Source organism: Gadus chalcogrammus, chromosome 17, assembly GCF_026213295.1.
Source record: "Gadus chalcogrammus isolate NIFS_2021 chromosome 17, NIFS_Gcha_1.0, whole genome shotgun sequence".
Lineage (NCBI taxonomy): Eukaryota > Metazoa > Chordata > Actinopteri > Gadiformes > Gadidae > Gadus > Gadus chalcogrammus.
Genome location: NC_079428.1, coordinates 13,912,434 through 13,932,955, shown reverse-complemented (window position 1 = coordinate 13,932,955; position 20,522 = coordinate 13,912,434). Strand labels below are relative to the sequence as shown.

Below are 20,522 nucleotides of genomic sequence, written 5' to 3'. Positions count from 1 at the left end.
ACAACCTTGGCATCCGCTCTAGTTTTAGTGTTTAGCAACGTTTAGCATTAGGATCACTACATATTGGTTGGGAGCAGGAAAGCAAAATGGGGGGGGGGGGGAAGAGAGAGCCTAAATACCGTCTCCCCCCCCTGACCTGCCTCTCTTTTGGGGGAAAACACACGCACATACACACACACACATACACGAGCACACCAACACCCAGTGCTTACATGTCATTCAGTTTTAAAAACCCATCAGAGAAGTATGCGTTAGGGAGGGAGGGCACCAGACATGACACTTTCTTTGATATGGTCAGTCTTCTTTGTAGTGTTTATACAATTCTTTCGATAAAAAAGGCAACACGTTGAATGTCATTTGGTTGAGGGGGGGGGGGGGGGGGGGGGGGGGGGGGGGGGGAAAGGGGACAACTAGAAATGTGGCTAAACCTTAACTACGCTTTTTTTAGTTTTTTCAAACCCTGTTCTCACCTAATTATCTTTCTTCAATCAAGGCGACAACCTTTCTATCCAGCGCGCCCTCAACAAAAGCAACCGGCAGGGCTCCCCCGAGAGGGTGCGCGGCGCGGTAGCCACCCCCCCCCACCCCCATCCCCGTTTAGACGTCCTCCCACTCCGATCACGCGGCGAGACGGCGCCGCCATCGCCCCCCCTCCAGCCCGAACCCGGCTACATCACGTCCACAAAGAACTCGCTGGGGTTGCCCATGGCCAGGTGGAAGGACTGGCGCGAGGCGGTCAGCTCCGGGGGCACCGAGCCCAGGTCGCGGGTGGGCGGGGCCCCGGGGGGCCCGCCGGGGACGCTGGAGGGCAGCTGGGCCATGCCCGGGTGCATGGTGCCCGGGGGCATCTGCTGGGCGTGGGAGAGCGGGTGGGGCGCGCCCATGGCCGGGTGCGCGTGCTGCGGCACCATCATCACCATCATGGGGTTGTAGGGCAGCGGCATGCCCGGCGGGTAGGGCGACATGTGGGGCGGCGGCGGCAGGCGGTGGTGGTGGTGGTGCGAGCGCTGCGTGGAGGCGTGGCTGTGCTCGCTGGGCGTGGCCGAGCCGTGGCCCCGCCGCAGGCTGCTGCGGGTGGAGTACTCCGACTCGCTGCCGCTGCCCGAGCGCGAGTCCCCGCCCCCCGCCGCCGCCACCCGAGCCGGCGGCGTCCGGCCCGGCGCCGGGGGACTTCTCGCTGCCGCCCAGCGTGCTGCCGGGGCCCTTGCTGCCGCCGCCGCGGCGCCGCTCGCCCTCGCTGCGCGTCGAGCCGCTGCTCCGGCTCCCTGGGGGGCACAACGCAGACGTCAACAGGAAGTACTGGGGGGCCGTGGGCCGTGACCGACGTAAACAATGAACTGACGCACCAAGTAGCTGACTAGGAAGCTATAGTGGGAGATGTACATTGGATGACAGTAAATCAACGATATTGTGTGCGTGTGTGTGTGTTTGTGACGACCCCCTGCGCCCCCTGTTGGTCATAGCTGCCACTACAAGGGCAGGGCTAGGCCTCTGTATCCTACCAACCTAGTATGTTTTCTTTCCCTACGGGAGTTTTGTACTTTGTTGATGCATAATAATTAAAAAAATATATATATATAAAACTACCTTGACTACCAATATATACATTGGTAGTCAAGGCGGGGCCCTATTGTTGTTAAGGTGGCCGTCTTAACCATACAGTGCTGGGAGAAACACTGCACTCCTTCATCAGGGCACCCTTTCGGTTGATGTGGGTAATCATCTGCTTCATTCTTTCACATGGGCCCTTTGCTTCACCTAATTCTTTCCTCACATATCCTTGCATTTATACCAATTATCCCATGACCGTTGTTTCCCCTTAGTTTGTACCATTTCTAATAAATTTACTTTTTGATTTAAACTTGATTTCTGCTGGACTCCATTTATAGCTCGTTGGTGTGCGAGTCCACCGTTACAGCGCGAGTGCATTTCAACGTGCGCTCACCCTCGCTGTGCTGGCTGCCCGTGCTGCCCGGGGCGTAGCTGTAGCTGGTGAGCTCGTGGTAGGGCGGGGGCTGGCTGGAGTAGGGGTGGGCGGCGTACGGCTGGTAGGCGAAGGTGTGCATCATGGGCCACGGCGAGGCCCCCGGGAGGGGCAGCGGGGCCAGCGTGTCCTGGTCTGAGGCCCCGCTGGAGCCGTCGTTGTCGTTCAGGGAGAGGTTGGCCATGTCTGGGGGGGGGGGGGGGGGGGGAGGAGGAGGAGGAGGAGGAGGAGGAGGAGGAGGAGGAGGAGGAGGATTCGTACCGGAAAGGTGTAAGTTGCATGCAAGATATGAGGAAATTAACTTATACAACATTGCATTAGGTTAATTACAGTAAGTTTATTTAAAAATGAAGAATACCTCCAAATGCTAAAAGAATCGTTGCACACAAAGTAAAAGATTTAAAAAAAATATATATATATATATATATATTGAGGCAACAGTGAGAAAGATCGAGATAAAAAAGCTAGAGATAAAAATAGTTATCCACTTTCTTTCTACTTTACCACATCGATCGACATTTTAATAGTTCCTTTACATGAGTAATTTCGAACTACCACTGTACATCTGATATGCAAAAATGTCCAACATGACAGCACTAGGTGGCGACATTGTACCCTTTCTATGTGTATCTTCAGACTCTCATTTGACTCTTCGTATCAGTAAACAGACGTAACGCAGACTTCAATTGACGCACAATGCCGTGAGCGTGTAACGTGCCCCGCCCCAAAAACAACCCCTTCGTTTATCAAGGGCTTAGCCTTCCAATCCCTTAACTCAGGCTTCCTACATGGCATCTGTCTTACAGATCCACCAAAGAGCACCTCAAACGTCATGGAAAAACACATCAGATATACAGCACAATCAAATGTAGGACAATACAAATCAGATATCCTGACGTCGTTTTATCCTGGTCGTTTTGCCTTTTGAATATCTGGCAGGGGACAATAGATGTAAACTTAGGCTAACTCTGGCTCACTTACAGTTTGACTGTTGATTAGTGTTCAATGTCCCTGACATAAAGCAATAAATAAATAAATCATGAGGTAAACAATCTTTCTCCCAAATCCTTCTGGCCATTGATTAAAGGCCATTGTATCGAAAACATTGCCTTATTAACCACCTCTGTTAAATTTCCCCTGAAAAATAATAGATATACATGTTATCCAGTTGCACGCCATCAATGTGCAGACGGAGGCTCAAGGTATGCCGACACTAAGCCATTTCCCTCCCCTCCTACCCTGCCCCCCCCCACCCCCTCCCCGGCAGCCCACTCACAGTTTTCACAGTCGCTGAAGTCCCCGAAGATGTAGTAGCACTGCTCCGAGAAGGTGATCTTGTTGACCGTGTGGCGGATGAAGCCGGCCTTCAGCAGGTTGCTGGCGTACTTGCGGGCCTCGCGGCGGTCCTGGAAGCCCTCGATGTGGTGGAAGAGCCACTCAACCACGTCCGAGCCTGGAGGGACAGGGGGAAGCGGGAGAGATGCACCGGTGAGCTAGGGGGCGGCCATTGCTTATTCTACCTGACTGACCTGTGCCCGCCAAAATGGTTGCAGTGTTTTGGGTGTGTAGGGATGGCTCATGGGTACTGTGGATCAGAAGCCTTTTTAACTTAAAATGGGGACGTTTTAGCACGTTACAGGTTAACACTTTCCCCTGCTCCCCTGAAGTTATCCAATGTAGGTCCTTGGACCTACATTGCTCACTTTGCTTCTACTGCCTGTTTTTTATTGTGGGCTGTGCGGGCGCGTTGATGAGACTTTTAAATATATGTGAAAAGGGTAGGTCAATAAACACCTTCAAGAATCGATGAGCAAATATAACATGCAATCATATCTGCAATCACATAGAACTGAGTGCTTTCTGGGAAAACAAGCCGCGACCTGGACGCAGAACCTTATCCTATGTAAGAATAGAGCGCCAAAAAGCATCGCTTGTAATTCTCAAAGGCAAATAAAGTCATTCAAAGATGAATCTAAAGCGTTGATATTAGGCCTCTACACAGAAGGTACACAGAAGTACAAGGTTGAACTTCCTGAATCATTAATGGGAGTTATGCAGCCTGCTACCATTCTGAAATACACACGACTGCCAGCTATATATTATATTACAACAGGAATGCATGTTCAACTCAAAGTGTGTGGCGTGTGAGAAGCCAGACCCATAAGAAGAAAAAAACAGACGGCATGCCGTCATTAAGAGACCATGTGATTCACCTCCAGGTGATTTCAATTAAATAGACAACTCTTTTCTTTTTTTTCTACTCCGCACTAGCATTTATAGAGAGAATAGCTTTTGTCCCCTCAGGAGTCACACGCCTTTAATTCAGTCGGAATAATGTATCCGTCCGCTGGCTGGGTTAGTGGGCGGTTGTTTGTGTGTGTGTGTTTGTGTGCGCGTGTGTCAGCGAAAGCACACAACCATTCATGCCGCTTTGCGGTAACGGAAAATGGCAATCTACCGCAAATTGGGATGAACGGCTATTAAATAAATAGTTAATAGCAGACGTCCATCGGCAGGATTTAATAAAGTTCAATGATTTTTTCTTTGTAATGTTACTGCCTGTAACCCTTGCATTCTGAATAAGCTTAGAGAAGATAAGCAGTTTTCATGCCAGACATTAATCAGATAAAAGCCAATGTTGACAGTCAAGCGACACTCGGTTGCTAGGTGACAGATAGTGTACTTGTTACAGACAGAGACCATGGCAGTCACCTGATAAGAAAACCACTGTACACGTGTGTGAGTGGAAGGGTGGCTAAATATGACCCACCAGTGGCACCCCCACTCCCATGCTATTTGTAGAGTGAATAAAACAAATGATATGATCTTATCAGCATACTCAACACACACATTCAACACACACACTTCCTGTTTAGGGAGGAAACCCATGGGCTGCATTCCAATAGTCTTGTGTAGCTATCCCGTCCCACCTCGTTTCCTAAATCTTCAGAATATCCCCTCAGCTGCCATTTTACATAATATGTGGAATAGAGGTAGTAATAAGTGTGTCCTACACAGAAGTGCTTTGGAGATCTTGTGACTACGTCATCAGAAAAAGTCCCCATAGACCAAGTGCTCGGGTTCTGATCGGCCCAGAACATCAAAACTCTGCATTAACTTTCCTTACGCCTAAACCACGGAAGTGTTCACTTCCTCACTGTGTCCCTACGGAGACGCAGCCAACCGGCGACAGGCGCAGGCCGGTCTTACCGAGGAAGGCGTTGGGGATGGTGATCTTCAGCCACATACGGTCCCGGACCTCCAGCCCGGACTCCGGGGACGCCATTGCCTTGGCGACCGACGCCATGTCGGAGTGCAGCGAGAGGTTGAAGTCGTCGAAGCCTGCGGTTGTGTAAAAGAATAATAAGTGAAGATAAGAAGAAGAGGAAGAGGAAGAGGAAGGAGAGGAGAGGAGAAAGTGAAGACCGCTATGGTATAGACAGCAGAGATAGGAGAATGACACAGGAGTAGAGCAGAGCAAGTCCCTTAGGGGACCCACCGCTGAGATCAGAGAGCGGCAGAAGTCATCCGTCACTTGATAAGAGAGAGGGACGGGACAAAAGCAGAGACAGACTGGGGTGTGAAAAAGGGAGAGTGGTGCCAGCGTCGCACCACCTGGCGGACTGCACACAATGGGAAGGGGAGACGCGCCGGTGAGCGAATGACGACACACCAGACAAAGACGAAGACTGAATCAAGGATGGGAAAGGATATGGCCGCTTTGTAAGGAGACAGTGCTCTACCGCGCTGAAAGAAGAGCACGATCGAGACAGACACAGAGAGGCCATTGTGGGACTGTGTGTTGCTGAGTGTGTGTAATTGTGTGTGTTGATTTGAACGTGTGTATGCGTGTGGTTTTTGCAGCCAGTCCTGAAGACCAAGACGGTGATGTCTTTGTATGCTTGTTTGATCCTGTGGATTAATGCGATTGTGTGCACGTGAGCGTGCAAGTGTTCCAGTGCGTTTATAAGATTGTGTGTGCAAGTGTTCCTGTGCGTTTTTAAGATTGTGTGCAAATGCGTGCGTGTTCCATGTGGGTTTGACGGGTCGGGTGCGTGCGGCGGCCCTTACGTTCGGTCTCGGTGACGGAGGAGGACGAGGTGATGGTGCTGAGGGAGGAGCTGCCCGGGTAGGGGGGGTAGGCCCCGGTCAGAGCCACCGAGTGGCTGACCCACGCCGCGGGGTCTATGGGCCGGATCGGCTCGTCTGCACAGACGCCAGTAAGGTGGGGCAGAGAGGAAGGGCGACGTTACATCAGCCATACGGACATATATAGACTGTTTCCGCAATTAGAACAGATACTATACTCATAAACATATATTGTACAGCTAATAGAAGAGATCTCCTTCTCAGAATCCATTACTTATTTTATAAATCTTCTAAAACAAATCTCACAAAATATATATTTTAGGACTAAACGATATGTCATTCTGCAAGACCTCTACCATGACTAAAATACATCTACGAGGAGACTAGAATACGTCTACCAAGACTAAATGACATGTACTACTCCTATCTACTAGGACTAGAATACATGCACTTCTTCTAAAACACATGTACTACTCCTATCTACTAGGACTAGAATACATGCACTTCTTCTAAAACACATGTACTACTCCTGACTACTAGGACTAGAATACATGTACTTCTTCTAAAACACATGTACTACTCCGACGGCGACCCGGGGGGTCTGTGAGCGGCAGCACTCACTGCGGGGCAGCGTGAAGTACCCCTGAGGGGAGGGGTCCCAGCACTTGGCCACCGTCAGGATGATGGGCCTGCAGAGGAACACACCACACAGATCGCTGTCAGAAACCACCGCACACCGTGCACCCCCCCCCCCCCCCAGCCGGTCTGGCCTCCCTCTCTAGCTCCCTCGCTCACCCCGGCTTGTGCACGATCTCCCGCAGCACGCGCACCGCGTCGTCGTTGCTCATGTTCTCAAAGTTGATGTCGTTCACCTGTCCAGGACCAATCAGAAAAGAGGTTAAAAACACAATTACAATTAAATGTAAGTAATACTTTATTAATACCGCAACTTTCATGAAGGAATTGAAGCTCAAAGTTCTTTACATAAAACCAGAAAAAAAATAATGATGACAAAAGGACATTATGTCAAAACCTAACAATTTAAATTGCAGTAAGAACTTAAGACGAGTAAAAAACAAGTAGTACAAAACAGTAAAAAACAAGCAGTAAACTGCAATAATCTTGGCACCAAAGCAACACGTTTGCTCTTTAAGAGGCCAACTAGCCATCCATCCATCCATCCCTCCATCCACCCGGGGGCCAATCAGTCCTTCCGTTCCCCACCTGCAGCAGCATGTCTCCGGGCTCGATGCGGCCGTCGGCGGCCACCGCCCCTCCCTTCATGATGGAGCCGATGTAGATGCCGCCGTCGCCCCGCTCGTTGCTCTGGCCCACGATGCTGATGCCCAGGAAGTTGTACTTCTCTGTGGTGGTGGTGGCGAGCGTGGTACCACAGAAGAAGACAAGAGTTAGAGAGACGCAGAGAGTTTGATGTTCAGATTACTTCTGTCCTATAAAAGTTCTACTGGATTAATACTATACACCAAGTATGCTATCCTCATAGGCCAACATTGTTCCAACAATTTGCTCATATTTTACATGGGTTAATCACAGGGGCATAGAGACAGCTGCAGCCGGGCATGAGCTCATAAACAAGGCATTAAGGGGGCGGGACTGACCCATGTTGAGCGTGACGGTGATGATGTTGAGAGACATGGTGGAATCAGTCACACTGCTGAAGGACGAGGCCTGGGGGTCAAGCAGAGCACACACACACACACACACACACACACACACACACACACACACACACACACACACACACACACACACACACACACACACACACACACACACACACACACACACACACACACGATAAGAAATTAAGACTGACCGAGTGTCCCCATTGTGGGAGGATAATATGCATTAATAAAATAAACATCACTGTGTGGCCCGGCCAGGGTTTGCTGTGCTTACCCTCTCCAGCCGCGGGGGGCGCTGTTTCCTCCGTCTGCGGTGGCGCTTTAGCAGCCTGGAGGCGGTGCTCTGCTCTGTTGTGCTGCTGAACCTGGGGGGGGGGTCACAGGTCACCAAGAGTTGAGAGGTCAGCTCCACTCGTTTAAAAAACCCTGTAGTCCCTCCCTCCCTCCCTCCCTCCTTCCCTCCCCTCCCTCCCTCCCTCCCTCCCCTCTGAACCCCGGTAACTGAACCGGAGGGCGCTCCCTCGGAAAGGTCCATAGGTCCTGCCCCCCCTCTGGCCAAGAATGCCCATTTGAAGCCCGCCACATACGGCCGCACGTCATGGGCGAGAGCGTTTGGTGGTGAGGTAACCCAAGGGGGAAACCTTCCAGCCGGGTTGAAACTGGGATTATGAAAGAAATGAACAAAACTAATTCCTCCAGGGTTTAGGCAGAGATGTTGGCTTTCGATCATGATCCCACACACACACCCACACACACACCCACACACACACACGCACCTCGACCCTAGTCGTCTTTCCCGTGGCGCAGTTTATGGAGCAGTTCAACTGTTTACAATCACACCTCTCCGACGATCCAACAAAGCTTTTTATTATTTTTATTTAATTAAAACAGACCCTGGCCTTCAGAAAAAGGCTTTATTTTACTCTCCAGTCCTGTTCAGACTCACAGGGAGACACGCATCATTAAGGAGCAGGTACCGGCTGAGGCCACCTTTTGGGCTGAAGGCCCTCTGCATGTGTACTGGAGACATCGGGCTCAAACCCAGAACACCCCCCTGAATCGAACCCCCCCTCGACCCCTTCCAGTGTCCGTTCTCCTCCCTCCCCTCTGGACGCTGCCCTCACGACTCCTCACCTGCTCATGGTGTCGTCGTCCTCCGAGTCACAGAAGCTGGTGGTGTCCAGCTCGCTGCTCATCACCGTGGTAGAGCTCTCGTAGCCGGCCAGGTGGCGCTCCAGGCGGCTCTGGCCGTTCATACGTGGCCCTGCGACACCACAGAAGAAGAGGAAGACCAGGGGACATTAGAGAGAGAGGCAAGAGGGAAGTGGGGGGGGGGGGTGAGAGTGAGAGAGAGATGGAGAGAATGTTTGCAGTGGACGTTCAAGTTTAATCATGTCCACAAGGATGTTTTTGCGGGAAACAGACAAAAACAAACATTCTGCTGGCCCCGTTCACGGTACTCCATTCCACAGCTATTATCAGCAGGGGATCATCAAGATCCTAGCAGTGGGAAGAGCCTGCCAGATCTTGATGGTCGAGAGACTTTGACGACGAGACAGCGAACCGAGACAGAGAGAGGTGGAGACAGAGAGAGGTGGAGACAGACAGACAGAGAGAGGTGGAGACAGACAGACAGAGAGAGGTGGAGACAGAGAGAGGTGGAGACAGACAGACAGAGAGAGGTGGAGACAGAAAGACAGAGAGAGGTGGAGACAGAAAGACAGAGAGAGGTGGAGACAGAGAGAGGTGGAGACAGAGAGAGGTGGAGACAGAAAGACAGAGAGAGGTGGAGACAGAGAGAGGTGGAGACAGAGAGAGGTGGAGACAGACAGATAGAGAGAGGTGGAGACAGAAAGACAGAGACAGAAAGACAGAGAGAGGTGGAGACAGAAAGACAGAGACAGAAAGACAGAGAGAGGTGGAGACAGAAAGACAGAGACAGAAAGACAGAGAGAGGTGGAGACAGAGTGACAGAGAGAGGTGGAGACAGAGTGACAGAGAGAGGTGGAGACAGAGTGACAGAGAGAGGTGGAGACAGAGTGACAGAGAGAGGTGGAGACAGAGTGACAGAGAGAGGTGGAGACAGAGTGACAGAGAGAGGTGGAGACAGAGTGACAGAGAGAGGTGGAGACGGAGAGGTACAGACAGACAGACAGACAGACAGACAGACAGACAGACAGACAGACAGACAGACAGACAGACAGACAGACAGACAGACAGACAGACAGACAGACAGACAGACAGACAGACAGACAGACAGACAGACAGACAGACAGACAGACAGACAGACAGACAGACAGACAGACAGACAGACAGACAGACAGACAGACAGACAGACAGACAGACAGACAGACAGACAGACAGACAGACAGACAGACAGACAGACAGACAGACAGACAGACAGACAGACAGACAGACAGACAGACAGACAGACAGACAGACAGACAGACAGACAGACAGACAGACAGACAGACAGACAGACAGACAGACAGACAGACAGACAGACAGACAGACAGACAGACAGACAGACAGACAGACAGACAGACAGACAGACAGACAGACAGACAGACAGACAGACAGACAGACAGACAGACAGACAGACAGACAGACAGACAGACAGACAGACAGACAGACAGACAGACAGACAGACAGACAGACAGACAGACAGACAGACAGACAGACAGACAGACAGACAGACAGACAGACAGACAGACAGACAGACAGACAGACAGACAGACAGACAGACAGACAGACAGACAGACAGACAGACAGACAGACAGACAGACAGACAGACAGACAGACAGACAGACAGACAGACAGACAGACAGACAGACAGACAGACAGACAGACAGACAGACAGACAGACAGACAGACAGACAGACAGACAGACAGACAGACAGACAGACAGACAGACAGACAGACAGACAGACAGACAGACAGACAGACAGACAGACAGACAGACAGACAGACAGACAGACAGACAGACAGACAGACAGACAGACAGACAGACAGACAGACAGACAGACAGACAGACAGACAGACAGACAGACAGACAGACAGACAGACAGACAGACAGACAGACAGACAGACAGACAGACAGACAGACAGACAGACAGACAGACAGACAGAGACATGGTGAGGCACAGGGAGAGACGGTAAAAGCGATGGAGCCAAAGGCAGGGATAGAGACATAAAGAGAGGAGAAAGAGATACTGAGAGAAAAGAGGGAGAAAGAAGGAAGGAGATTGTTGGTGGTGCTCCTCCAGCAGGGTGCTTGGCCTTGGGGGGGGGGGGGTCTCACCGTGGGGCTCCAGCAGGGGGTCTCTGTGGCGGGGGCGCTCTCGTCGGAAGGACACCACAGACTCTGTCTCCGTCTGGTCGTCCAGGGTCTCCACACTGCCTGCGGCGTTAGGGCTGCCCCGCCAAAAACACAAAACACAGGGTTAGTGGGGGTTACACATGAGGAACCAGACACGGGTCAACCAACATGCATGCAATGTGGGATTCGAGCGTTTCACAACGGCCTAATAATCTCACTCACTCAGTTACAAGCTGATGGTTTGTTAACCTATTTCTTTTCCTAGCCTATTTTTAATTGTCTAATTTGTCTAATTAATATGCTTGGTGTTTCAGTTGGGTTTGGTGTGTGCAAAAATGACTTATATGTGCTTGTAGTGGAGTTTCTCATGTTTAATTTGATATGACAAATATGATATATATTTGTACATAATAAGGGCAGTTTGCCTTTTGCTGCGGGAGTGATCACGGTCCAAATCTGGGAAGACCTTTAAGAGGTTAACTTCCACTTAGATTACACACAGTCTCATACCATAAACAATCTCCCACCGCACCACCTGGTACTAAATCATGAAACTAGACCGCGAACGACAAAGATACAGCACAAGGACAAGGAAAATGTGGTTAGTGTGGGACTTTCAGGAAGGTACAGTACTGGGGGAAACTCCCTACGAAAACACTTGGGGCTACTTTTTAATCATTTAGCAGGCACTGTTCTCATACTTTGAATAAATTGAGACACATGTTTTTAAAGAGCAGGCAGGGGTTCGGCACTTCGCTCAATATGCCCATGGATAAGATTTGAGACTTTGGGACTCGAACCCAGTAGCTTTTATTACGTTAATTAACAATCTGTGTGTCCATGTCTACTACCCCGGTGGAAGCGGGGGCTGCTGTACACATGAGGGAGGCGTAACGTGTCGCAAATCCCTCCTCTTGACAACTAAATAGGCGTGGCGCGCATGATGTCATGTTACTAATGGCCTGGGCGGCGTTTAACAGACCCCGGTGCAGATGGGCTCCGGTTCTGTTCCTGGTTAACAGTTTGAAACAAGAAACCCAGAGGCCAGCGGAGGCATTCCAACAGACAGAGATACTGTACCTGCAGTTACCATGACAATGGCATGGGTGTGGGCCGAGTGTGTGTGCGCATCCATGCGTGTTTGTGTTTCCGTGAAATGGGGCTGTGAGACGCACTGCGTTTCAATGTCCTTTCATGGAAGTCGGAGCCACATATCTTGGGACTGTGACGTGTATAAGTGTAGGCTGTAACGCTCAACTACCTGCTACCTCAGCCTCAAGACAGACTCTGAGAGGTAAACACGGTGTCAAAGTGTTCTGGGGAAGATGTACTTGTTATTCTTCGGGTGACGCAGTGAGGTGGAAAGTGTCTCAAACGTCAAACGTTGCCTTTAAATTTCACAGCTCTGGCCAAAGGTCCCCGCATAACATACATTAAGAAAGAGTGTGTGTGTGTGTGTGTGTGTGTGTGTGTGTGTGTGTGTGTGTGTGTGTGTGTGTGTGTGTGTGTGTGTGTGTGTGTGTGTGTGTGTGTGTGTGTGTGTGTGTGTGTGTGTGTGTGTGTGTGTGTGTGTGTGTGTCTCTCTCTCTCTCTCACTGGAAGGACGGGGGCCGGGAGTCTCCGATGCCGCCGGTCCTCTCGGCGGGCGGGGGAGGCAGGGGTGGGGGCGGAGGCGAGGGCTGGGCCGGGGTCTCGGCGGGGGGTGCCACCGCCACCGGAGGCTCCGCCGCCGGGGTGTCTGAAGATACCAACTGGCAGAGAGAGAGAGAGAGAGATAGGACGTCAGCGAGAGAGTGGGACAGTGGGAGAGAGAGAGAGAGGGGACATCAGCGAGAGAGTGGGACAGTGGGAGAGAGAGAGAGAGAGAGGGGACATCAGCGAGAGAGTGGGACAGTGGGAGAGAGAGAGAGAGGGGACATCAGCGAGAGAGTGGGACAGTGGGAGAGAGAGAGAGAGAGAGGGGACATCAGCGAGAGAGTGGGAGAGTGGGAGAGAGAGAGAGAGAGAGAGAGAGAGAGAGAGAGAGGGGACATCAGCGAGAGAGTGGGACAGTGGGAGAGAGAGAGAGAGAGAGAGAGAGAGGGGACATCAGCGAGAGAGTGGGACAGTGGGAGAGAGAGAGAGAGAGAGAGGGGACATCAGCGAGAGAGTGGGACAGTGGGAGAGAGAGAGAGAGAGAGAGAGAGGGGACATCAGCGAGAGAGTGGGAGAGAGAGACAGGAGTGGGACAGTGGGAGAGAGGGAGAGAGGGAGAGGACATCAGTGAGCAAGCCACAGACTGACCCAGAGAGACGAAGTTCAAGAGAGCGAAGGTTAAGCAACAAGAAAAAAAGAAAGAAAAGAAGGGTGAGAAAGGGAGAAAAGAGGGGGAGCAGAGGAAAGAGGAAGGCAAGAAGGGGTGGGGCAAAAAAAAAAGGAAAGTGGAAGTGGAACAACAAAGAGAAGGCAGAGGTACAGTTGGAGGGAGTGGGAGTAAAAGGGTGAGAAACAAAGGAGGAGAGAAAAGAGGAGAAATGGAGGAGGGGGCCAGTGAGCAAATGGGGTAAGATGTCAATTACTTTGACACACAAACATCGTATTCTTTTCATTTGGACGTCTCAGGGGCGTACTGAAATGCTATCCCACACTTAACCCGTCTCTCCTCGTATTCAATGAACGTGTGTGCAAGTTCCCGCGCACGCACACAAACACACAACCGCACATGGAGGCAAGCATGCACACACACAGACTTAATGCATCCAACTAGGCTAAATACAGCAAAGCATCCAGCTACCTGAGGCTTGGATCACAAATAAAACTAATAGTGCACCCAGGCAGAATATAAAGCACACTAAATATCAAGTACTACCAGGACCACATGAACATATAGCTCCTCTGTTGACTGAGCAAATGAGGTACTTCCCTGTCCTCCCCACCAATTAAAAACTCTTGGTGGGCATTTAGTCCAAGCTAGTGCGGCGGGAACGCGTGTTTCATGCCTCCGGTCCGACTCCGCTCCAAGCGTTTCAGCCCTGGTTCCTGCCCTGCCAAGGAGCCCGGCAGCCAAGCCCGTTTCCCAGGTTGGACCCAGTCCAATCCAGGGGATCACAAGCGGCACCGGCCCGCCTGGATGTTGAGTCACTCGGGGCCCGCCTTCGGCCCCGCTAATGGCCCTGTGAGCGCGGAACACCCGTTCTCCCGGGATCCTTCCCCCGTCCAGACATCCATCTTGTGTGTGGATCGCATATCAAGTCCCGCTGGCCTCTTCTCTTTGCAGCCAACCCCCCCCCCACCCCAACCCTCTTTTAATCCTTCCCCTAGGTTTTTTTTTGTTATGTACTTAACAGATGCCTGAGTGCCAAACCTGCCCAACGGGGCCAAGTCCTGGTGTTGTTCTGCCTTGGCTTATAGAGGGGAATTCCACCGCAAAGTCAAAATAATCGCACTTCCAACATCAGCGCAAGGTAGAAATGATTATGTCCCTTTGTGGGGTTAGCCGCACAAATCTCTCAGGAGACCGGCAAGCAAAGGAACCCGTAGAGGACTGCGTCTCAATGACAGGGCTCTCATGGTAGCGAGCCCTGAGAGCCACACCATGGAGCCGACAACCCCCAGTTGGAGTCCATGTTCCGAGCAGGGAACGGGAGCACATGTTGGCCTTTAGGGTACCTGCTCCCGGATTCCCAACGTGACCGATGTGGGCTTGTTCCGTTCGGCACGATTGTTACCATTGGCCGGGACTAGGGGTGCAACGGATCATCATTGATCCGTGATCCGTTCGGATCATCTATTTCGGTTCGGCACACGCATGATCCGCGGATTGATTTATGAAAAAAAAAAAAAATTGCGCATGTTCAGTCCACACACAGCCGTAACCATTCCTGCTAGTTCCAGGGACAGAGCTACTTAACACGCTCTGGGTAAAAGTCTGCAACAGTTCCCTTTTCAATAAGCAAACAGTCCTATGGCTCGTTGTGATTTATTGTCCTCAGCGTACAACATGAAGAACAGTGGGCATGGAAAATAAAAGTAGGCTAGACTTCGGTGACTACTGTAACGATAACTGCTGCCTCCAGTGCTACGTCTGTTTCCATATACTCGCGCTGCCACACAAACCGGTCGCCTAGGTTACCACACAGACGTAACACGTAGCTGACATAGCGATTGCTAACATAAAGAAAAACACATCGAGCATGGCCACGCATTTACAGCGACATCACCCCGGTGTTTCACTGACAGGAGTGAAACCGAAAGCGGCTCAACAACCGCTCATCACCGCGGCATTTAAGCAGCCCCTTCTTCCACAATCAGACCGGGCTAAAGCAATCACAAACGCTATTTTTTTTTTTTTTTGCTGATCCGAAAAATGATCCGATCCGTGACTCTGATCCGCGGAACGATCCGAACCGTGAGTTTTTTTATCCGTTGCACCCCTAGCCGGGACGCATGACAAGCTGAGCTTCCTATGAACAAGAGCTGCGGGGTGGAGTTGGGACAGGCCCCCAGACTGAAATATCAGTGGCTGGAGAGGTCTACCCTGGCTTTCACTGCAGGGTAATATGACCGGCTGTATTCATTACAGCTCTGCCCTGCACTTGGAGCCTCACCATGCTGGCAAATTGACGGCCCACCTCCAGCACACTGTTGGACCCATTAGCTCAACATGCTGCGCAGCCGGAGTACCCACTAATGCGCATAGTTGGGGAATAGTGTCACCGGCTTGGGAACTCAAGACAGCGTCGCAGCCTCGTGCCATTCTGCTGAGCGGTTCTAGGCCACTGGTTGTGCAAATGCACTTATTTCACTGGCGTGTCTGGTGACTCCATTTCCTATTGTATAAAACTAAAATGGGGTATTACAGATGGACTATTGCACCCTATAAGCATCAGTTCTGAGCCGGTTTGACCACGTCCAAGGGAATAAGGAATTTTTAAGTCTTGCTTGAGATATTGGGAAAGGAAGGAAAATGGGATTGCTAGGATCAAAGATTAGCGGCGTGCCAAAACAGAGTTCCAGGCCAGATATTTAAGAAGGGCTTAATGCAGTGCAGACGTAGGATTTATTTTGCACAGTGTCTCTAAGGGTGCACTCACACTAGGCCATCTGGCCGTGGCCGTTGGCCGTTTACACACCTCTGTCACCTCATGTATGTAAAGGGAAGATCTCCACAAGGTTCAGCAGGTCCTGTTCTGGCTGACGTTTCTAATTTCTTACCCATGACACCACTCGTCCGTTGAAACACGGCAATTTGGCGCTCTCATCGGAGATCTCCTCCTTCACCACCCTAGAGAAAGGCAAGGGGAAAAATAGGTTTTAGGAAACTTGCATTACAGCCATGAGTCAGTGCAGCATGGGGAGCATAGTTAGGACAAAATAATTAGCACACACATTTCAATGGTCAAAGCAATAAGCCAAAAATGCCCTCCAAAACCTCAGTGTGCATTAGGAATCTTGTCAATCAACACAAACAATAGAATGCTTTCTTATGCTTTCAGAATCTAAAGTTTGCGATCAGGGCAATGATTGGCTTGATGTAATTATGCATCTCCCATTGGCCAGCCTATTCAGGATGACCCCCACAGGGCTCTTATTGGCCTGTCAACAACAGTTGGCAGTGGCTATTTGATCCGTGCCAAGCAAGGGGAAACATCTAGCACATGCAAAATAATTATTTAAATTGATTTATAAACAATTGTTGTGCTGGACGCGGTTACCTTGTTATTCAGTTTAAACTTGGGCAATTTAAATGTAATTATAAAAATAAAAGAAAAAGAGCACATTCAATTCCATCTTTAGTGTAAATAGAGCCATTGCCCAAGTCTACCCCATGTTGCCGTTTAATTTAAAATCAAAATAGCTGCCTGCATGTTAACCTAAAAATAGCAGCGACATTGCTGTCAATTTGTGCGGTATTATTAGTTCAAATTATACCCTGTTAACATGTGTTGACTGTTTAACTTTCAAAACGGAAATGCAGACTTTACACCCCCCTCCTCACTGTACCAAGTGGCTTCCAAACTCGCAACCAGGTTATAAACGCTCCTCAGTGTACGCCAATTAGAGACCTGGGCCCATTCCACGCTATTCCTCATCTGCCACGGGGCCGCCGCTTCCCAACAACAAAGACGGGACGCTGGCCTCCATCCATCAGTCTGTCCCTCCTCCCGCCACCCCTCTCTTCATCTTTGTCAGCAAGACAAACGAGCCAACGAACGACCCTCTCAGACCGCCACTTTGCCAGTACTGCCGTTTACAGGGGTGGGGTGGAGGAGGAGGAGGAGGAGGTGGGCCACAAGTGCTACACAGAAGGGACACTTGAATGCTCCGACAGCCCAAGGCCTCTCCGAGAGGTCGTGTCAGGGCCTGGGTGCGCCGAGCGACGGGGTTTGGTCTCGGTCCACTGGGGTTTGGAAGCAGCTGTTGAGGGCAGCTCTTGCGGGCGGAGTGGTAGCATAGGGCCAGATTGTTGTGGGCACTGGGGGGAAGTGTGTGTGTATGCATGCATGTGTAAATATAGGCCGCATTGTCTGGTGGGTTTCTACATGTTTCACTATCTTGTTCTGCACACACACCTCATTAGAAACAGGCAGACAGATTCAACCTCCTCCGACCCCCTCGGAGAGTAATTGTCTTCATACCTTTGCCCACCAAACAAAAACTAATGACCTCGTCTCACACATACACTTAAATACCTTGAGTGAGTCACACACACACACACACACACACACACACACACACACACACACACACACACACACACACACACACACACACACACACACACACACACACACACACACACACACACACAACACACACACACACCTCCCTAATCCCCACACACCCCATACTGACTCCTATTTGGCATATTCATTAATCCTCTTAAAACAATTCCCTGCTCTCCTTCAGCAAACGCACAAGAAAGAAACCGTCCCCCCCTCTCTCCCATTATATTGTGGCGACCGTGGGCGTGGTCGCCGTGTTCAGGGTGCCGCAGGGGATCCTGGGGGGGTTAGGACGATCACAGATCCTTTGCGGCAGAGACGTTGTGTGGGGTTTGTTTGTCTGTGGGTGGGTTAACGTTGCCGTGTGTGTGATGAGTTATTGTTCCTGACACCATCACTGAGACGTGTATGTTAATTTGTTACGTTAAGTGTGTTTTGGTGTGTCATGTGTCTGAGTTCAATAAAGGCAACTCTCGGAGTCGTGCGGTGTATGGGACACAGAGCTACAGTTGAGTTAAACCTGACTCCTTGTACTTCTTGGCCGCTGCTACAATATCTAGAGATGCTCCACCCAGCTAATTTTTCACCCCCGGTTGCTGATTCTAACCCACACAGACACGCAGCAAATGGCCTCTTCCTCAGCTAGCCCAGGTTCACCACGACGTGCTGGCCTGAACTGGACTGCAGTGTGCGCTATGGATATCCACCTCCTTTCCTTACCACACAAACACACACGCGCACACACACACTCCTATTCGACAGCTGGCTTCTTATTGGGGCCCATGAAAACACAGACACAGTTCCCTACTCCTGGGCCGGAGGAAGAAAATGTCCGAGCTTCGATTGGACAGCTGACTCAGAGCTAGGTTTGAAAAAAAAAATCATGTGAACTCTGTAGGGGATGTTTGGGCTAGATTTGCGGGAAGAAGGAGGGCGAAGGAGGGCAAAAGAGCTAGACAGCATAGGTTAGCAGCAAAATGCACTCTTGAGTGTGTGTTCGTTGATTTAGGGAAAAAAAGTGGAATAGTATGAAAACAACAAGCATTAAATGCGCTGATGATTTAGCTCTTCAGATGCATCTTATTTTCGCTCATCTTTGAACCAACAATTGTTTTTGTGGCACAGTCTGTCGTTATATCAGTTACCTTAGTCAAAAAGTTATAATCTGTGATAGTCAAGCATACTTTATCATGTTGGTCAACTGTCACGGTGGAGACTTCGGTTAGAAAAACCGTAAATCGACCATTCGTGTCTGGGAAAGACACTGCAGACCGCGGTCCCCGAGGGGATAACATAAAAGATGAATTGATAAAAAGGAGACAGCCCTTTCAGACTGGAGGCTGAGAGAAAGAGGAGACAGGAAGAGGGGGGAGTGAAAGAGGGACCTCGCAGGCCAAAGTGTGAAGCAGGGAGACAAAAAGTGGAGATTCTCTCTCTCTCTCTCTCTCGCTGAAGAAAGAAAAGCCCCAGGATTTCACAAGATGATGGAGGAGGGCAAGATGAGGATTAACGCACAGAATAACGAGCAGGGAAGGGAAGGAATGCCTCCCATTGTTTGAACGATTAATACATGAACTACACACCAAAAATGTCCCTAAAGTGGGTTTTACATTCCACTCCATTTTCTTACGAACTGAACTTGCGTCTGATAAAAAACAAAACAATGTGTTTAGAATTATTATTAAAGTCGTCATTCAGATGACTGATGTGTAAAACTGTTTAAAAAACGAACAGATTATTCGACACGTATGCATATAATTCACTTTTTACACCGGTTCCATTGTTAATGTTCAGCGGCTCAATTTACTAAAATAATATAATAATGATCCAATAAATCACAGCCACGAAGGACTCCACAAAAGATTGAAATGATGTGCAACTCTTTGTGCTCCCACTTTGTCAACGCATAGTGTGTGTCTCTTCCGTTGGTCTGTTATCACCCATCATTTTGCATGCAAAGCTGCCACTTATTTTCGCACAGAATCACAGCAAACAACTCACCCAAAGTCCTGGTCCATGGACTTGAAGAAGAATTTGTAGTTGGGCTTGTTCAAGACCTGTTTAAAATCCAGCAAAGTTATATTCTCGGCAGGAATGGGTATCTTCACCAAGTACGGCGTCTCCTCCTCGTCGATATGATATATTATTTTGGTTTCTGCCATCTTGTCGCCTTTTTCTTTTTTAGTTTAAACACTAAATAGTCCGGCTAGGTACCGTAGCTCACTAGCTCGTTAGCGGCTAGCTAGGTGGCTAGCGAGACGAAAGAGGTGAAACGATGGCCACTGAGGTTTTTCCTCCCCGGGCCAGACACGCAAAACTTTCAAAACCTCTAATGCCGAAACGCTTCCCCCACTATGAACCTTCTTTTCTCGGATACGCGCTTATAATGTTCCCCTTTTAATCGGGGGTTAAACGGCGGCACACGCTACATTCACACGATGAACTACCGACAACTTTTCCCCCAACAAAACATACAGGGGAGGGGGTCTAAAAACTTTTCACGACTTTGCAAGCCAACGCGGCGTATGACGTCGACGATGCCCCCTTACGTATTTTTGGAGCATGCCCCCCACCACTCTGATCGCCGTTCTTTCACAATCACAACACAACGGGAGGATTTATACTTGCAAAAGTCCCGTTATTGTAAAAGATGAGGGTGTCATTGTCTGCATCGAATGCAACATTCCGTTTTACTGGACTTGCTTTTACTTTAGCCTACTATGATAAATGGCCAACGATTTTTGCAAGCATTGGGTAATAATTGTTTGGTTGTTATATTT

General features: G+C 50.1%; 1 protein-coding gene across 1 annotated transcript; it reads right to left on the bottom strand.

Moving 5' to 3' along the window:
• Positions 1 to 618: 618 nt before the first annotated feature.
• LOC130370013 (segment polarity protein dishevelled homolog DVL-2-like) lies at positions 619 to 20,279 on the bottom strand. Its single transcript, XM_056575637.1, is given in 16 exon segments — positions 619 to 1,122; positions 1,124 to 1,265; positions 1,946 to 2,170; positions 3,261 to 3,437; positions 5,195 to 5,326; positions 6,056 to 6,190; positions 6,695 to 6,762; positions 6,869 to 6,945; positions 7,298 to 7,437; positions 7,693 to 7,762; positions 7,994 to 8,084; positions 8,854 to 8,983; positions 11,021 to 11,133; positions 12,635 to 12,789; positions 16,232 to 16,301; positions 19,744 to 20,279. Coding segments are annotated over 16 exon segments (2,340 nt in total). The 5' UTR covers positions 19,905 to 20,279; the 3' UTR covers positions 619 to 668.
• Between the last annotated feature and the right edge of the window lie 243 nt (positions 20,280 to 20,522).